A 19,382-nucleotide genomic window follows, 5' to 3' on the forward strand; every position below is an offset into this window, starting at 1 on the left:
ACTGCTTCTTGCACAGCTTTCGTTATGATAGTAATAAGCTAGAATTAGATAGATAGATAGATAGATAGATAGATAGATAGATAGATAGATAGATAGATAGATAGATAGATAGATAGATAGATAGATAGATAGATAGATAGATAGATAGATAGATAGATAGATAGATAGATAGATAGATAGATAGGTAGATAGATAGATAGATAGATAGATAGATAGATAGATAGATAGATAGATAGATAGATAGATAGATAGATAGATAGATAGATAGATAGATAGATAGATAGATAGATAGATAGATAGATAGATAGATAGATAGATAGATAGATAGATAGATAGATAGATAGATAGATAGATAGATAGATAGATAGATAGATAGATAGATAGATAGATAGATAGATAGATAGATAGATAGATAGATAGATAGATAGACGGACGGACGGACGGACGGACGGACGGACGGATGGAAATAGACTGGTTGAATGGCACAGAACACATAGATTCATTGGAATCTCCGTGATATATTGAAGGAATGAAATTATGGATGGACCAGATGAATGGAATGGGATGGAGTGGACTGCAACAAGAAAGAAACTGGTACACGAAAAGAATGAAGGTTTCAATTGACAGAAAGGAGGAAAGAAAGAACACGCTCGAATTGGGGAGCTGCTTATATTTCAACTGCTTTTTTGCCACAAGTCCGCCTCCCTTCTCTCCCGACGCTGTGGGACATTATTCATTTTTCGAAACTTCGCGAGGGTCGGTCGGCTTAGTCGCACTAATCTTTCACTGCTTGCTTTTCATGAGCCTGCTTTCGGCCAAGTTGAAAACCCGCCTTCGTCGACGACTCGTGTACGCTCGAGTTGCTTCCCTCGTTCCGGCTCGCTTGCACTCTGATGCGCTGTTATCTTGTAGAGTACTATGTTTACAGTACAAACACATTTTTCTCTTTCATCTCTCCTGCATTCTATGGAAAGCCAGCGAAAACTGACACGTTTTCTAGCTGTCCGCCAGGGGCCGCTGTACTACAAATGAAACCCGCGCATCACTGCTCCGCTACCTTCGGCGTGTTACGTACACATCGTTTCTCAAAAAAAGAAACTTGTTGCTTGGCCAGTTAGCACGGTCGTTGGCGTCTTTTCTTTGCGACTTCGTGAAGTAGGTGGTGGCTCGCACACACGTGTGTTCTCTTCGTAGAGAAAAGCTGCACTCTCGTTGGCTGGGAGCAGGAGCCGTTGCGGAAAGAAGACTAGCCGACTCAAAACAACAGTGAAAATGAAAACGAAAGAAATGAGAGATCTGACTTTCTGACGAGGCTCTAGCGCGTGCGCACGCTCTCGGAAAGCTATAGCGCATACACGGCCGCCGCGTTTTAGGCGCCTCCCCCCTTGGGACCCTCGGAGTGAAACGGGGTGCGCGCGGGTGTGAGAACTTTGCTCGCGAGCGGGCATCGACCGACCCGTCGACGAGTCTAAACAGGCTCTTCATCTTTTCTAACTTTCGGCGCAGACTTCACAGCGTGTCGTTTCTTTATACTTAACACCACTCTGACGCTTTTCACGCTGTGTAGTTGCTTGATGCTTTTCGCGCAACCTCTTCTAAGCCTCTTCGTCGCGTACAGACGCTAACCGCTCGAGCTTTTCGCCTATCAACTTTGCCGGATGCGTGTTCGTCAAATGTTTTTTTTTTTTTGGTGCAGCGTTTCTTTAACTTTTTTTTTTCTTCTAAGACAGCTGGCCCGAAGCCAGCTTTGCGTGAAGAATCTAGGGAAGATGAAAACCGCACAATGTTTTCCACGTGTTCAGCGGAAAGTTGCCCACATAGCAATTTTTAGTGTCGAGTAAACAATGCCTCATTTCTCGAGTGTCGCCGTTGTCTCCTACAGGGTTATTGAAAGGAAAAAAAGGAAAGTGCCGTGGCGTAACGGTTTCTCATAGGGGAGGTCACCTACACAGCATGCTCAGGGGATGGGGTAAAGGGGATGAAATATAGAGGAGAAACAGAACTTGTCTCCATGGAAAGTACGTATGCCTTTTGAGTGTGTTTCTGCAGATGCTACAATTAACGTTATTTGTTGTTGTTGTTGTTGTTGTTGTTGTTGTTGTTGTTGTTGTTGTTGTTGTTGTTGTTGTTGTTGTTGTTGTTGTTGTTGTTGTTGTTGTTGTTGTTGTTGTTGTTGTTGTTGTTGTTGTTACGTGATCGACGCTATGTAGGCCATCGAAACAATGCGCAGTCTTTGACTCGTCCGGCCTGTTTTTCTTGTGCAGCGGGCATGTTCAAAAAATGAAAAGTCAGCGCCAAAAGTTTAGATACCAATAGGCTGAGGACAGCAGCTGAAATATTTTTTTTTCTTGTTTACCGTGGCTCTTAAGCTTTCCGTGCTGACTGTTCATGCTTCACGACACATCGACCTTAAAAAGAAAAGGTTTCATGATTCTGAAGTCTATAGTCGGAAGATCGTCGTTTGCACTCGTGGATATCGTTGCTGTTCGCATTAGAGGCTTACTTGAGTCAGATACCAGCTACATCGTCATCATCATCTCATTACCTTCTCCGTGCCGCTTTCATCCTTCTATGCATTTATACATTTATGTTGACTCCAGACAGAGGAATACAAACTATAGAAAAAAAGAGAAAAGAGTGAGCGGCTAGATCCTGCTCGCAGCATATTAAAGGTCTATAGATGAGTTATTAAGGTTTAAAAAATTGAAGGTGACTAACCCTTTGACTAAGGTGTCTCGTAGTGGAACTAGCTTGTTTGCGTTAGTGTGTGGTGGTGTGTTTCCTGGGTTACCATTGTGTTTCGGCGCACTGCCCGAAGCGGATTTCCGTGGCCACCTGCGGATTTCCGTGGTTAAGACCTGCTCCGGCAGGTGCAGGTCTTAACCAGGTTCGAAACACCGGAAGCAAGTCGCTTCACCGGAAGTTTTCGGAAGAAATGATAAACGAGAGAATATCTCGGTGCTCGTGCCACTAATAAATCAGTCACCCAAGTGGCACATTCAAGTCTCTGGCTCATTAACACATAAAAAAGAGGCCCAGATGGTAGTTCAGCACGTTCGTAAATATATATGTAGGTCATTAAGGTCAATAAATTGTTTGCTGCTGCGTAAGCGAGACTCTACAACTTACAGAACGCCGTCTGCCAACGGTCTAATGAAAGTGAAACCGCTCTTTTTGTCTGTGGGGAACTAATGTACCGAGAAAATAGCAGGCATGCCTGATTCTTAGGTGTCTGGTAGTGGCACTTGTACGGGGCAATCGTGTGGCCTGGTGCATCCTTTAGGGTAACTTTGTTTCATTACTGCGCAGCTCTTGAGCACAGGTGCGCAGTAAGTTCTCGAAAGGAGCTCATCCGATTGTTCTAATAATTCTAACGTCAGTTATGTTGTTCTTATATTAAATAAACTTGTGCTCCAATATCATGTGAATCTAGTACAAATCTTAACCTGTACTAGAACCACCGATCTTGGGGCAGTTTTATTTTCTTGACGTTTTTCTGAATATTCGGGGCAAAACGAAAGTGCTTGTAAGAGAAACAAAAGTATCACTTGACGCTCGCGTCACCGAAAACACCCGTGCTCTACCGAGAGTTTTGTCGGCCTCGACGTTTCTCCTCGCGTCCCAAGTGCGCGGGCTGTTCGACCGCTGCCAACGCTGCGCCCCGTCCCCACTCCGCAGAACACACCCTCGCTCCACACGTTGCGACATTTTCTGGTAGTTGCTTTGTCGTCGTAATTACGTTCCCACACCTCGCCCGAGCACTCGCGTTTGTTTGCTCGCTGCACCGAGCGTCTCCCGAGGAAAGATGGTTAAAACAGAAATCGCGAAGGAAAAAAGCAGGAGGGAAGGAAAGAGTTGGCGTTGTGTATGCGGGTTAATTGCGGCGAGTTATTAATATTAATCAACCCTCACAACGGCGGCTTCTGGGCCGCGCGCTGGAGGCGTTAACGATCCGTCGCGTGGGTAAATTTTTCACTCCACGAACCCAACTGCGTGTTTGAGACTGTCGCAGGGGTGGCACGTACACACTTTATCCACCACACTGAACCTTTACCGCAAACTCTCTTTGCCGTATACTTACGTGTACGCCTACAACAAGGTGCTTCGCATGCCAGGCCTCCGACGAATGTTGCGTGTAGTTGTTGACAGCGTAGGCTGTCATACGTGGTTGCCGTAGTTGGGTTATCACTCGAAAGACTTCGCTGTTTGAGCTGCGCAAGCCCGTGGGGTTGCGCGTTCTTTGAAGAGTTGCTTTTGCTACGAAGGCAACCGAAATGTAAAATATTTCGTTTGGTGCTTGTTTGAAATTCCGAGCTGTCCTTGACAAAAATTGGGGGACCCTTAAGCTTCGCGTTAAATAGTTGAACGCGATAGTGAATTCCGGCTCAATGTCTCACAACGTCTCACAAAGTCTCACAGATGGCACACAGACACACACTCGCGCACGTGCGAATGGTACATACAGGTTTATGATCTAAAGAAAGAGTCGCACAGCCTCCAAGATACACGCCGCGCGCTTGCCATCTCGGAGACCATAAAGATTCTCACAATGCCTCACAGATGGCAGCATATTATCTAGCGTTTGCTGTTTGCGTGATCAACGCCTCTCGAAAGGCATGATGTGTTTTCCGCTAGATAGACATAGTGGTCCATTTTTAGAGCTGTTTGAAAGTTCCTGTGTGTTTTTCGCGGCGATGGCTGCACTATCCTGGCATTTGTCGACGTAGTTTGATGGCCTCCCAAATGCGCCTACAAATCGTCAAATGGGCTCGTTTTCGTCGTGACACCTGCCGAACAATATGCGTTAAGGAGACTGCTTCCACTACATGGCTTTTGTGTAGTGTTTTTTTCCCGAAGCAGCTGCAAGTAACATCTTGGTTTTGTGGTAGCACACCTTCTTGCCAGGCGAACAACCCGGGTTCCATCCTTAATAGGACCGAAAATTCTATTCTTTATTTCGTTAGCTTCTTTCTCGATTTTTCGCCCACGGACGGTTTTTCGCTCACAACCAACGGTGCGGACGCCGACTGCGGAATTCCTGTTACACGAGCTCTTTAACGCTATCGCGTTAAAATCACCGATCAGCAACTCGCCCATATGTGCCCCTTCCAGTAAACGTTTTTTTTTTTTTTTTTGAGATTCGAGAGCTTTTGTTTCGGTGTTCTAATGACATCGTATTTGTGGATCGTTCTTGTAGCTTAACACACGTCAGTGAGTGGCTTGGTTGGACATCATAATAGACTCCATCTCACAAAAAATGACAGATCGGGATTAAACTAGCACACCTGTTTTCGCAGCGTTAGTGGCCGCCGAATTGGCGTATAAAGCGTGCTCCGGGTGTATACCTTCATCGCCCTACGAGTCTGTGACGATATGTACATTACTAAGTTCAGCCAATTTATATGAGCTATATGTTTAGCTGGTTAAAACTTAGTTAGGTTATTTACTTTGATTCGTTAGGTGTTCATAATGAAGTCGTTTTAACGCCAACGCGCACGAGATGCAGCAAGGTGCGTAGCACACATGTAATCTGGACACCGCTGGAAGTAAATGAGGTGAAAGCAAAGGCCAGCAAAAGAAAGTGGAACTCGTTTAGACTAACTTGAGAAACACATCTCGCGCTTGGGACCCACATGGACTCAGACTCACGAATATTTACGTCAACCGTAGTCACTTGTACTCAAAATCATGAAAAATTTTCTCAACAGGCTTCACTAAGACTCAAGCTCACCAAAATGATGCTCACCCGGACTAACTCAGACTCGCGGCTCAATCTGAGTCTAAGTGAGTCAGCTCGTGCGTTAGTTCGCCGACTTATGCTTCAAAGTGGTTTCGGGTTTCCCGCATGCTATCCTTGCGTCCGAGTGGCTTGTTCTAAAGACAAGCGCACAGCTTACGATCAACCGTGCATTTCTGCTACCTTTTAGCTTGCAGGGTCACATCCTTTAAGCTCCAACGAAATCGCAGCTCTTGTTGCCCTCCTTAAACAGCTTACGGGTGGTTGATTCGACGTTGTCGTAAAACCCTTGTAACCTTCATTTACAGATACGGAGATCCTACTTCCGTTCCTCCTCGTGAAAGTGGTGACAAGAACGACTGAGTAGCGCGGCCTTAGGATGACTTGGTACGACCTGTCCTCGTTCGTCGACCACCGGGAGCACCTCCTGGAGGAAGCCTTCGGGGCGCTCTCTCCCGACGAACTGAACATCCTCACCCCACTCGAGCTGCAGGTATGCGATTACGTACAGGACACTCTGATTTGACTTCTCTCTCATTTCTTTTTTTCGAGGCGAATCCCTCGAGTGTCTTGCATTGTTGTTCGGCTCCTTGAGCGAAACATAGCAGGTGAATAAAGTGGTACAAAATCCACGTGCTCTAGGTCACTGGTGACGTCTTTCTTTGACGTTCATGTTTGAAAATGAGTTTAGAGGAAGTTCTCTAGATAGCGCTTACTCTCATAACTGATTCTTTGTTAGTCAGAATTTTTTTTTTTTTCAATCTACTGAGACAGATACATGAAACTTCGCTCATGTATAGCAGAGCAGGAGGCAACAAAAAGCATTCTTGTCAGTAGTATACCACAAGATTTCTATTATGGTGCACATCATTTAGTAGTTGTCCCGTTCACTACACGCGTGTGCTCAATTCCCTTTCAGGGGAGCGGGGGCGAAGGTTCGTCGTAGTGCACCCCTTTTTAGTATGTCAATGTACAGGGTGTACTTTGCGCCCCCCCCCCCCCCCTGAGGGGCAGCGCCCCCCTTCCCTATGATGTCGGTGTATGGGGCTGGCTCCCCCCTCCCTTCCCTCTTGTCCCATGTGCCCTCTTCTTGTGCAAACCTATGACAGTCACTACCTGTTACCTGTCTAGAAATGCGTACTGCTTATCATGCAGCGCAATCGTGACCTGGCTATGTGCTGCGCAATTATTTTTTTATGACCAATAAAGAATTCAGTTGATAGTGTAAGCGTTGTCCTGTCGACTTCCATTGTCCGCGTCTTCGTTGCGCTTCAAGATAATTTTTTTAAACATGAACGTTTACCAACTAGTCCTAATCTCGATTTTGTCGTCATGATGTTACGCTGTGACGTCATATATGTTCCAAGTTCGTGTCGTCATGACGACATAATCGTGCGACGTGCCGTCGCTTGACATCGTCGCTTGGTGTAGTGGTCGTAGTGCAACACCAAGTGTGGTACAGGAAGCAGAAGTTACCTAGTTTATTCAAGGTGTCTCTCTCACACTACGTTTATTATGTCAATAAAAAAAAACTGGTTCCCGAATCTATGTATTATTAAACGTTAAGCAGCCTTCGTGAAGCCTTCAAGTGTTTTAGTTTGTGTAACGTTACGGAACGGTTTTAAAAATGCACCAACAAACTATACCTAGCCAGATTAGCACGTCAGAGAGAAGCCAGTGTTGCTACCATTGCTAACTACTTGATGAATCGTAAGACATTATCAGCACATGATGAAGAAGCACTTTTTACATAAAGCTATGTGTTGCAAGAGCGTAATTCCCCGCCCCCTCGCCCACGAAATGTTTTTTTTTTTTCGCCATGGCTTACATAGCAAAAAATGACCATTTCAAAAAGATGCCCCCCCCCCCCTCCTTTCCCGAAAAAGCATTTCTGCCTACGCCCGTGGTTTGTTGTTACAGACGTAATGATTTGTTACTTCTACACTGTGGGCGGAACTAGAAATGTATACGTGCAGACGCTTTAATGCAGTGTAAACCTCTGCAAGCAAACTGTGCATTACCATGTTATTTTAACTTGTTTCAGTCTGCTGTTACGTTTTTTTTTTAACTTCTTATTGTCCATTTTGGGTAACACTTGTTATTTATTCTTTACTTCGCTGTAAAACTTATAGAGTAGCCGAGTTAATATTAGCCCCAACTTTTCCAGAGCAAGACAGTTGCAGCAGAATAGAGCAGAACAGAAACAATGCAAGATGCACCGTCATATCTGCTATAAAGCCTAACCTTAACGAGCAACTTTAGGAATAGCCTTTGCCAAACCTAACCAAACGTAATTTTTGCTGGTGATAACTAGGTTCGCAGGAGTTCAACCGCAGGCACTATACTAACTGTTCGCCAACTATGCCAGCGTTCCTTGATTCAAAGAGCCGATAGCTCTGAATGACCTGAAATATTTTCTCATGGCGTTTGCATTATGCGTCTCTAAAATATGCACCATTGAGTCAAACCAAACTTTTGAGCTGTCACTTCATTCCATTTCATTTTTGTTTGGACATTTCACAATACCCTTGAGCGGAGCGAAAAAAAAACGCCAGGCCTGCTCGAAAGGCACAGCACGTTGACAGCGAAAGCTAGAAGAGTGGCCTTTCAGAGCAATTTTTCTAAACACTCATTGGATAACTGCTGCGAGCACACTTCCGTGATACCCACAACGGTATCAGTAATTATTTTTTTTTGTAGTAGGCTAGTATTCGCTATGCTATTTTTTTTCATTCTTCTGAGAAGCGTGGTATCCGGTAAAAACTTTCAAGAAATTTTGTGCCACTTATTCATGGAGAGGCTGATGACGATGAGAAATCGTACCTGAAGTGCACGTATGCGCCACAGTTAGTAGGGGAACAATAGCAAGCTTTTGTAATGGGTTGGGGCATTTGACGACCCACTCGTTACGGTTTTCCCATTGTGCGATGACTGGTTGTTTTTTCGCTGTTTTAAAAGGCTTTATAAGTCGTATTAACATGATTGCTTTTCCGACACAAGCCTGCCTAAGGCAAGTTTGCGAACAAGTCCCAAGCACCGGCGTGGCACGGTGGTAGAATACTAGGCTTGCACCCAGTGGACCCTAGTTCGAGCCCCACTGTGTGTTTGGTACTGGTTTATTTTTTATATATTCGTGCGTTGTGGTTACGGAAACCTGTGACGGCGGCAGCGGCAAACAACTACGGCAGCGCGCGATCCGAGTTTTTATCTCACAACTGCTTTCGCTATAAAAACACGGTTGGTCTACTGGCTAGGCGCAATTTCAGTAAGGCACTTCAACAAGACAGTACACTCAATCCACTCGAACAGAGTAATTTCTATTATTGATGTATTTGCGTATATATCGAATTTCTGTTCATGAATAACGTCGATTTTTTGCTCGCAACCTAGTAACGCCGAGAACGAACGCTTACAACGAAATTTCTGAGAAACGAGCTCCCTAACGCAATCTGGTTATTACAAGTTTACATACAAACGAAGGCACAAAGCAAACCGCAGTCCGCACATCAGCAGGCTTTGGTGAACATGACGACACAACACCAATTGACGTATATTGACTTGCGTTGCTTGAGTTAACTAGTTGTTTTAATTACTAGAGTTCAAAGGTTTGCGAGAATGCCTGAATTCTTGATTCTATATCTTTAGTGCCGCATAGTTAGCATTCCTTTTATAAATTTTTTTTCAATTTGCACTACGATACGTTTTGCAAGCTTTGCTTTTATCTGTTCTGCTGCCTGAGCGAGGGCCTCTCCTGGCGACTGTTCCATGTGCATGCCACGTATTTCTTTTCTTTTCTTTTTTTTCTCATTGGTTTCCGGGGACATCAGCACATCCCACTGGAAGAGCTCAAGAAACTTTGCATGCAGCAACTCCAAACGATGCCCCGTGCACGACTTCTGGCGGTTCTGCAAGGTGAGTGAACGCCGCTTTCTTGGATCAATAAATGCTGCTTTTAAGCGACTAATCACTATCGCGCCTTAGATTAAATGTAACGTATCTAGAGCTCCTGGTGAAACGCTAATGGCAAACGGAGCTTTTCTATTACCTAAGCTGCACTCAACATGCACGCGCTGTCATCCTTATCTTAAGTGCAGATTTTTAAAGTCGAGACAATATGAAGGTTGCACACACAAGTGCCTGTCCCATCTTGTCAGGTCGTTAAAGCTCTGTGCTAAACACTGAAGATGTGTCGTACCTACAAGAGCAGAAGGCAGCCATTGCTTTCTTCCTTGTTGAATAATTCTGTTGGAGGCCTAATATTAAATTGCTAATTCTCAATAATTAATGATTTGCTTATACGGTTTTAGTGAAAAGTAGGGAGTATGTATTGTTCAATAGGGCCTTATTCGAGTTAGTTAAGGTTCTGGATTTGGCCCATTTTGGAGAAAAACTGCTCAGTGGAATAGTGTTCGAATATTTATTTATTTATTTATTTATTTATTTATTTATTTATTTTTTATTTATTTATTTATTTTAGAATGCATCCAATGTCTTCAGAGGCCATAGCATAGAAGCCACACACACAAAGAAAAACCTTATTTGTTTACACAAAATCAGACATGGCTAATGTTGTACACGATACTTAAACTTTTTATCAAAACATGTTATTGAAACAATTTCAGAAACAACTAATTCATAGATGAGATCATCACTGAAAGCAACTATAAAAAGATAAACTATAATTTGTAACATGGCATGGAGCCAGCACTTGTACGTTACTATTAGAAGAACACGTGATTAAGAAAGCTTTAAGAACAACAAATAAATTGAAAAGCCTGTCACTTAATATAATTCTAAAAGACAGAAGGGACACATTGGTAACACGAAATGAGCTCAGCGGTCAGCAAGTATACATGTTCACTTCTCAATGAAACTACTGCTACTTGGGAAGCAACCAATGTCATCGCAAGAACTACGTTTTACGCAAGCATGCAAGATGTCGTATACGCTACTTCGGCGTCATTTTCTGTTTGACCCATCCGACTCCTAGTGGCGAAGGCTCGACGGGTAAACAACTTGAACGACGGTGCACCGTTCCTACAGCTTGTTTCGACGATGACGCACTCGTTGAGTAGCAGCGTACGCCCGCAGTTCCTGCAACGGAGGCTTCTGGGTTTGCTCTCGTTCCGGCTGCACCCTGTTGTCTCTGCGAAAGTGTCGCGGAGCGCGCTACGATGCACTTCACATCGTTTGATCGTTTTTGACAGGCAGTGGAGTTTTGGTGGTGTCTATTTGCGCAAGGGCTGCACTGAAAACAGAGCGCCAGGCCACTCTTTTTCATCGCGATGATGAAGAACAGCGAGCGTATCGACTATTTTACGGATATAGTTTTCAGTGCCGCCATGTTCCGTTGTTAACCTCTGTGTTTTGTATCTTTACCAACTGAATAGACGGCGTTACGTTAGACGCATACGCATGAATACGGTTGCGTTGGTGCACGCGATGTTTCGTACCTTTATTAGACAGTTATAGTTTAGCGTTAGCGTGATAGCATAGGTTAAGGGAAGGGCGTTACCGTGCAGCAAACGTTCATTGTGCACGGGCAGCGCCTTATAGTTTAGCGGGATAGCGTTTACGTGGTTTACGTGCCTCAGCTGGGATGGTGGCGCCACCTATTAGATGGTTAATAAGTTAAACAGCGAAAATGAAAAGAAAACGAGAATGTTTGCCTATGCCACCGTGCGAAGCATTGTTAGAATTTTCTTGTAGTGATAATAAAAGTAAATAAATACGAACCAGGCACCAAACACAAAAGCATCCCTGTTGCCGATTTGTTTACATCGATCTCTTGTAGTTAGGCCTAGACGCGTTCCAAATGGGAAAGCTATCTCAAAAACTACGCCAACTTATCCGTAATACTCGGTCGTCGAGGCTAACTGAAGGCAAGCGAGGCCATTTTAAACAGTCGTTTGCTGCGAATAAGGGGAATCTTTTAACATAGTACGCCAAAATCGCTTCGAACCGGGCGTCCGAGAGCGCCGCCTTGTTTACGTACACTACGTACACTACGTACACCTACGCTACCACGGTAACGTGAAAACTTACCGTGTGTACGGTAAGCGGTATGGGTGACGTACGTATCTGCGCATGCGCACTTAGATTCCGGTATCACGGTACACCCGGTAACCCGGTAAGTCCGGTATACTATAACTCTCTATCGATTCACGTCGCGATACGCAAAAGCAAGAAAACAACGGCGGCTCAAGATGATGGCGCCCCATATATGCCTTACGGAAAATGGTCTATACCACAGCTGTCTCGTATACTCACCCAAGGAGGCAGGCCGCAGTCATGAAATGTAGTACCGCAAGGGCCTCGACAGTTCACTTCAGTTTTCAGACTACAGACCTTATTCACAATTGTAACGCTAGCTTTCCTGCTATGCAGTTTGCCCTACTAATGGCGGCTAGTCACTTTCTGCGAACGGAGTGTTCAAGCGCAGTTTACTTGCGCTGAGACATGGGAATTGTAGGTTTAGATATCTCGACATTAATCCGCGAAATATATCAGCCGCCGCGTGTTTAACTAGGACCTGGTCTCCGTTTGAAGTACGACGTCCAGGTGCTGCCATTAGTAGGGCAAAAATGCAGTGCCGGGAAGCGCACTGGTGAATTATGAAAAGGGTATATTCTGAAATGCACTTCTTGTTTCACGGTTATGCTTGGACTGTTATCCCGGCAACCACCAGGGAGCGCTGGCTGGGCACGTGATCCGAGACTGTCGCATTAAATTAGTACGCATGCCCTGGTAAGCCTGTGTCGGAAGTGTCCTTCGTGAACACTTCCTTGAGCAAACATCATACGGACTATTATGCACCTAGCCCTTGGTGTTATATATATATATATATATATATATATATATATATATATATATATATATATATATATATATATATATATATATATATATATATATATATATATATAGAGAGAGAGAGAGAGAGAGAGAGAGAGAGAGACTTCATAATGTTATGTAAAGGGCTTCACCTTACATCAAGAACATGGCGCGGAATTTTTCAAAGCATTGGGGTTCTGGGATAGTAAAGGCAAAATGAACATTAAGCGGTTAGAAATAACCAGGAGGAAGTTATCTGATTAGTGGCCAAAATTAAGGCAGGAGGGAAATTTAATCCTTGAATACATAGTGATGGTGTTTAACTTTACTGCGTGTTATATAGCTATACGTGGCATGAACCGCAACCTGATCTATCTCTCCGTCCATATATCCATCCACCTATCATCGTGTCTACTGCATATATATATATATATATATATATATATATATATATATATATATATATATATATATATATATATATATATATATATATATATATATATATATATATATATATATATATATATATATATATATATATATAAGAGAGAGAAAAGACTCGAGTTTCTCACGGAGGCATTTCACAAGTTCGCTCCTCGCGACGAGACACCGCATTTTTCCAGCTCGCTCGCCAATTTAGCGAGGAGAAGGAGGAGGGCGTTGTATATTTCAGGTGTAACTATCTTTTACAGCGACGACACATGTCGGCCCTGCTCATTCGCACCAGTGGCCGACGAAAGTCGCCGAGTGGCGGAGGAGAAGCTATAGCTGTCGCAGCGTTATCCCGACGCAGGCTTGTTTCGCGGGGTCTCGTAACCCGAAGACGAGGACGCCACACAGCTCGTTAAACTGTTCAGCGTCCGTGAAGGCGTACTCACACACCGTGCGGTGGCGTCCCGTCTTTAGCGTCGCGTTTTAATTACTTCAACCGCGGAGCCCCGCCTGTCGTCTCGTCTTGCCGACGACGACGGTTTCTTGCGAAAGATGAGCACAGCCGGGGTTCGCGCTCGCGACCCGTGAAGGCGACTGTGACTGACGTGCACCCGCACTGGCGCTACCTGTTGGAGCACTAGACTTTGCGGATATAGCCTGGGTTTGCATAATTTCCAATGAGAGAGGAGAAGGAGAGAGAGAGAAAAGGAACAGCTTAATGACAGGTTAGTTTGAGAGGTTGGTCTGGAACGCTCGTCTCAATCCTGCTGCTCCACAAGTGGGACGAAATTATAGGGAGAGTCGGCAGAAGGAATAAAAATACGCCAGGCCTGCGCGGAAGGACCAGCACAGTCGCATCGAAAGCTAGAAGAGAGGCCTTTCAGAGCCTTTTCGAAACACTAATTGGGTAACTATACTACAAGTACACTTGCTTGATACCCACTAGGGCATTAATAATAAACTTTTCGGTAGTAGGCCGGCATTAGCTATGCTATATTTCGTCATTCTTCTGAGAAGCGTGGTATCCGCTAAAAACTTGCAAGGAATTTCATGCCGATTGTTCATGCAGTGGCTGACAACCATGAGGAATTATGGCTGAAGTGGATATGCGCCACAATTAATAGGGGAACAAGAACAAGCTCTTGTAATGGGTTGGAGCATTGCACTCCCCACTCGTTACGCTATTCGCATTGTGTGGCGACTGGCTTTTATGTCGCCGTTTTAAAACTCCTTATAAGTCGTATTAACGCCATTGCTTTCCCGACATCAAGCCTGCCTAAGGCAAGTTTGCCAAGAAGTCACAAGCACCAGCGTAGTTCATGGTAGAATACTGGGCTGGCACCCAGCAGACCCGGGTTTCGAGCCCCACTGTGTCTTTGGTGCTTGTTTTTTTTTTTTCTAATTTCGCGTGATGTGGTTACGGACACCGGCGGTGGTGGACAACTGCGCGTAACCCGAGTTTTGATCTCATAACAGCTTTCGCTGTAAAAAAAAAAAAGTGGATTGACTTTGACGTGCAACAGTGAACGCTTGCTTGTTTGTTAGTTTGTTAATGATAAATTCAGGGTCAGCTCATCTTACTGTAAGGAGTGGTAGGAAGCTTAAAAAATAACATCGTAATGACAAAGAAGCAGTATACTGTTTCTAATGTAGTTATAGTTAATGAGAGGCACAATACAACATGAAGTTACCGTGGCAATATACATATTAGAAAAAGATTGCCGTGCAATGTTAGTACTGCACGATACTGGTCGTATTCTGCTATAATAGCTATTAAAATGCAAAACGCAGCAGTAGGAGTGCAATACCGATAATTGTGCCATAACGATATTTAAGGTACAAAATACAATGTATCGTAAGACATTGGTTGACGAAATCACAAGTGTGTGATGATGTGAAGTCGCAACTGGCGCTGGTTTTAACCTGTTAAACGCGTACTATCTGGTACGCATTACGTATTACGTAGTAATATATGATGGCTTCGGCTTGTAGAGGGGAGGTTTGGGAAATGCCTTCCGCCATTTCTGTGTTCGTGCTGCAAAACTCTACAGGTCAATCACAAGTTGCACAGAGTTCTTGACTCTGGATATAACTTCGCGTACGTGAACTTAGAAACTTTAGTCAAGGCACTGACAAGTTTAGTTTGTGCGGCACGTTCAATGCGCATTATCACACAGTTCAATGCACACAATCCACGTCGATTTTACATGTTATGGCAGGGTGGACTTTCTTTCCGCTACCGCAAATTTCAACGAAGACTTCAAGTAAAGTAATCTCACTTCACATTTGTTTTGCACCCGGCGTACAATGTTCCGTATGGTTCAAATATACTCGCGTTTTGGCAGCGAACTTGGGAAGCCCAGTGGTGAAGACACTTGCCTTCGGGGCGTAGGGTCATGTGCCGCCTAAAAAGGTTATTCAACTTTACGTATTAATTTATTGCGACGACCGTCTTACGTAGCCAAGTGACGCGCGGTCAGTTTTCTAATTGAGTGTGCATATAAATTTTCACGTATTTAAATAGTAGGCGTACGGAGGTTAGCTCACATAATTCAATACCAGCCAACACTAGCCGTCGTTAAGCCACTAAACGAAGTTATGTCGGTGTGTGCACGTCCTGCCAAGCTTAAAAGAAGGAAATAATGAAATTGTTGCCGTAGGCATTGTTTCAAACTCTAGATGTCAAAGGGAAGCCGATGGTGACTCTTTCTACTTAACAAAAACAAACTATCGAGACTCAGGTTGGCGTCCACATCCCATCAGTGTGGTATGCGCATTGGACCACTGACCACTCGCAGTGACCCATGTTGACGTCTGTCGGATCAGAAGAACGGCTATTTGGGCTAGTTGGTTAAATTCCATTTCAATAAGGGTTGCGCGCAAGCACGAAAGTGCTCGAAGAAAAGGCAAACGGAAAGCGCGGAAGGGAAGGCAAAGAGGACAACACAGCGCTCGTGTTGTCCTTTTTGCCTTACATTACTCGCCTTCTGTTTGCCTTTTCTTCCAGCACTTTCGTGCTTACGCTGCAACCCTTATTACAATGGTATGTCAGGTCGTTTCACTGAGAGAGAGAAAGGATAAGTTAAAAACGGAGAGGTTAATCAGAATAAAGTTTCCTGTTTGCTACCCTTCACTTGGGAAGGGAAAATGCAATAGAAAGGTTATGAGAAAAAAAAAGGAAACAGGAATTGTTAAAAGAAAATAAGACGCGCACACACTCAAACACGGGAGTTTCATAGTCGTTTTGCGAGTCCGGATGACCACCGCAGAAACTTCAGCAGTGCCTTCGTCGCTTCCTGGCTGGAACGTTCCGGAAGTCTAAGACTGGCTGCTCTGAAAACAGCCAGTCATCGAGCGCGTGCTAACGTTGCCGAAAGCTCGTTTTACTGATCACTGCGTAACGGACATCGTACGATGGCCCGAGTTGGAAACACGCGAATACTGGCAAAAGTGCGTGAAGCATTCTAACAATGACGCCTCAAAGGAGTGGGTCTGCGTGTACTACGGTGGCCCGCACCTCTATGGCCTCAAGAGGGGACTTGTTCCGACGAAACCCACCGGAAAGCTGCATCCCTACAAGATGATCAGTTCTCCTACCATCCCCGAGTGGTGGATCACTCTACCGACGAGGATGGCCCATCGTTCCTCCACGGGTCTGGTGATTGAATCAAGCTTGAGGGACTCTATATGTGCGCTGATCTATCGATCGCGATGGCGATGGAGCAATGATTATCTCTGGTCTTTTAGACTGCACTGAGAAAAAAAAGTAAACAAGATGAGCAATGGAGAACGATCATGAGTTAAGGAAGAATTGATGCAGCGCTACGGAGGTGCACTTGGAGCGTGCGTTCGGAATTTAATTAATAGCGTCTTTATTTGGCTTTAGCTTGACTTGAGGCTTTGCTTGACTCGAGTAGATGCGTTGGAAGCAACAGTACCTTCAACCGGTAGTGGGCCACAACCCAACATAAGCGTCCCACCACTCGGTGGAGGCAACGTTTCTCCTTGATTCAATAAATAAGAATAATAAGGACCAAATAACAATGATGCATTCCCAAACAATACCGAATAACGCAACATCAACACAATACCACCACAACTCTGCAGTGACCCAATTACTCGAGTCCCCGCCCCCCCCCCCCCCCCTGTGGGAATACGTGGGCGGCAATTTTTTATACGCCGGCTGGAAGGGGGGGGGGGGGGCATAACTTTTTTGTGCGTCTCTTCGTGCGTGTAAAGGTGCACACGCAAAATCTTTAAAAAAAATCGGTGTGAGTAGTTCAACTCCCTTTCCTCGTTAAAACCAGTAATAGCCAACAGCCTTGTCTCGCGGGGATTTCGCTAAATGGTCTTTGAAACTTTTTTTATTGTGTACGCTGCCACCCACCACAACGTTCTTGTGATTATGGTGCTCGAGGGCTCACCTGAAGGTCCTGCGATCGAATTCTGGCCGCAGCGACCGCATTTTGGATGTAGGCTAAAATGTATGACGTCCGTGTACTTATATTAAAGTGCGCGGTAAAAAAAAAACAAAAAAAAAACACAAGGTGGTCTAATTTGCCGAAGCCCTCCAATATGGCGTCCCTCATAACTTTATAGTGGTTTTGGGACGTTAAATGTCAGATATTTTTACTGCGTAACCTGTCGGGGTGCAGCTAAGGAAGTCAATCGTATCATATTTTAAGCGAACCACCTTCTGTCAAGAAAACTACGATTAGGATCTAATCCTCTTTCGAAGTCGCGCACTTTCTCCTAATCTTCATCGCCGTTGTGCCTTATATTGCCATGCTGCGTGTTTGTCTAGTGCTGCCACCACGTGCCCGCAAAGACTCCGCTTGTTCTTTATAGACCTCTGTGCGGAGTAGTGATACAGATAATCATCATTTAGCCTGGTTAGTGGCGCTCTTCAGGCGTCGTATTTTGCCTCCAGATGCCGTTTCGGCGTGGAAGGCTGTGAGCAAGCCAAACGACGTAAGCGAGGCACCGCTTGTGTAAATTAAGTGCCCTTTCTCTCATAATTTGAAAGCTCGTCTGCACACCGAACTTTATGCTCCCGACAACCACAGATAACTGAAAAATCTATACAGTTCATACATTCTGCCGCTCGGTAAACAGTCGCAGGTTGCAACAAATAAAACCGAAAACATCCTATTGACTAAGCTGCGATTTTCGCGGTGGATGTGCATGCAGTGACGTAGCCAGGGGCTGGTGCACCGGGCCCGTGCCTCCAACCCCGAAATTTTTGTTCGCCAAGTTGAAGAGAGTGAAAAATGATCACTTCAAGGAGGTGCGCCTCCTGAACTTAAGGATTTATCCCCCCCCCTCCGAAAGAAAACTAAAAAAAAAACACCATCTTCCCGAATGGGACCGTGGGTTTATGCGGAGCATCACGGGGAGTTTCAACGGTGTCTTTAACGGCGGCGTTTACCGGTTTGCGGTGTTACCTTTGCGGTGAACCGTGCGTGTTCTTACGTTGTTAAATTGTATCGTTACCATGCATCGCGTGTACGTTGTGTTGGAAACTCCCGCGATGCTCCGCATCATGTCATGGTCCCCTTCGGGGAGATGGTGTAACTTTTTAGTTAACGCGCACGCTCCGAATTTTTATTGTTCAACAACGCACAGGAGAAATCTCCCTCTGACACTACCTTGGAGGTGAAGATCCAGTGCCTATATTTACGGGCTGGCCAGTAAACGGATGTGCAGTGTGGGCAGTCGGTTTTTTCAATCAAGAAACTCGTTAACAGAGGCTGCCTGCGTCTGCTGTCGAGGAGGAATGCCTAGAGGAGAGGGGGGAGCGAGCGTACGTTAGCAGACGCTGCCTACGTCGGCGTTGCGAAGCCGGAGAGGGGAAGCGCAGAAGAGGCGAGAAAGCAAAGGGGACGCGCATTCGCAAAGGGGGAGCGAGCGCAAGCAGGTGGTAGGAAAGAAGTGGAGAGAGTGACGCCGGTAACGCGAAGCTGTTGCAGAGAGAAGGAGGAGAGTGCGAACGCGCGACATACCCGCGAGCGTGGAGTTGCCTAAAATTAACTAGAGGGAAATCTGGCGCTGCGATCGTTCAGCGACTATGGGAACGATGGGCAGTAGACGGATTCGCCTATAGTCTTCGTACTCTAGGGTGGCGAGTCGTGCTTGTGGCTTCTTTCATTGCCGTTTCGGTTTTGTTTCCAAGGAAAGAACGAACCCTTCCGAAATTCGTGACCCGATTTGAAAAGGTAAACCTAAAGGAATAAGGTGGTGAAGTGCAACCGCTGAACATTTCCTGATTTTCGTTTTGTGAGAAAAACAGCTCCAAACCACGTCAACACAAACGAAGCCAGAAACACGGAGATTAGACGAATTCGTGTACTACCCATCATTCCCATGCTCGCTGAAG

General features: G+C 45.1%; 1 protein-coding gene across 2 annotated transcripts in view; it reads left to right on the top strand.

Moving 5' to 3' along the window:
* LOC119180887 (uncharacterized) overlaps positions 1-19,382 on the top strand; it is a 459,598-nt gene that overhangs the window by 292,820 nt on the left and 147,396 nt on the right. For both annotated transcript variants that reach the window (XM_075875563.1, XM_075875564.1), the window contains 2 exons: positions 6,046-6,230; positions 9,565-9,649. In XM_075875563.1, the coding sequence (XP_075731678.1) occupies positions 6,117-6,230; positions 9,565-9,649 (199 nt within the window). In that variant the 5' untranslated portion in view covers positions 6,046-6,116. The remainder of the gene's footprint in view (positions 1-6,045; positions 6,231-9,564; positions 9,650-19,382) is intronic.

Source organism: Rhipicephalus microplus, chromosome 10 (genome assembly GCF_043290135.1).
Source record: "Rhipicephalus microplus isolate Deutch F79 chromosome 10, USDA_Rmic, whole genome shotgun sequence".
NCBI classification, from domain to species: Eukaryota; Metazoa; Arthropoda; class Arachnida; order Ixodida; family Ixodidae; genus Rhipicephalus; species Rhipicephalus microplus.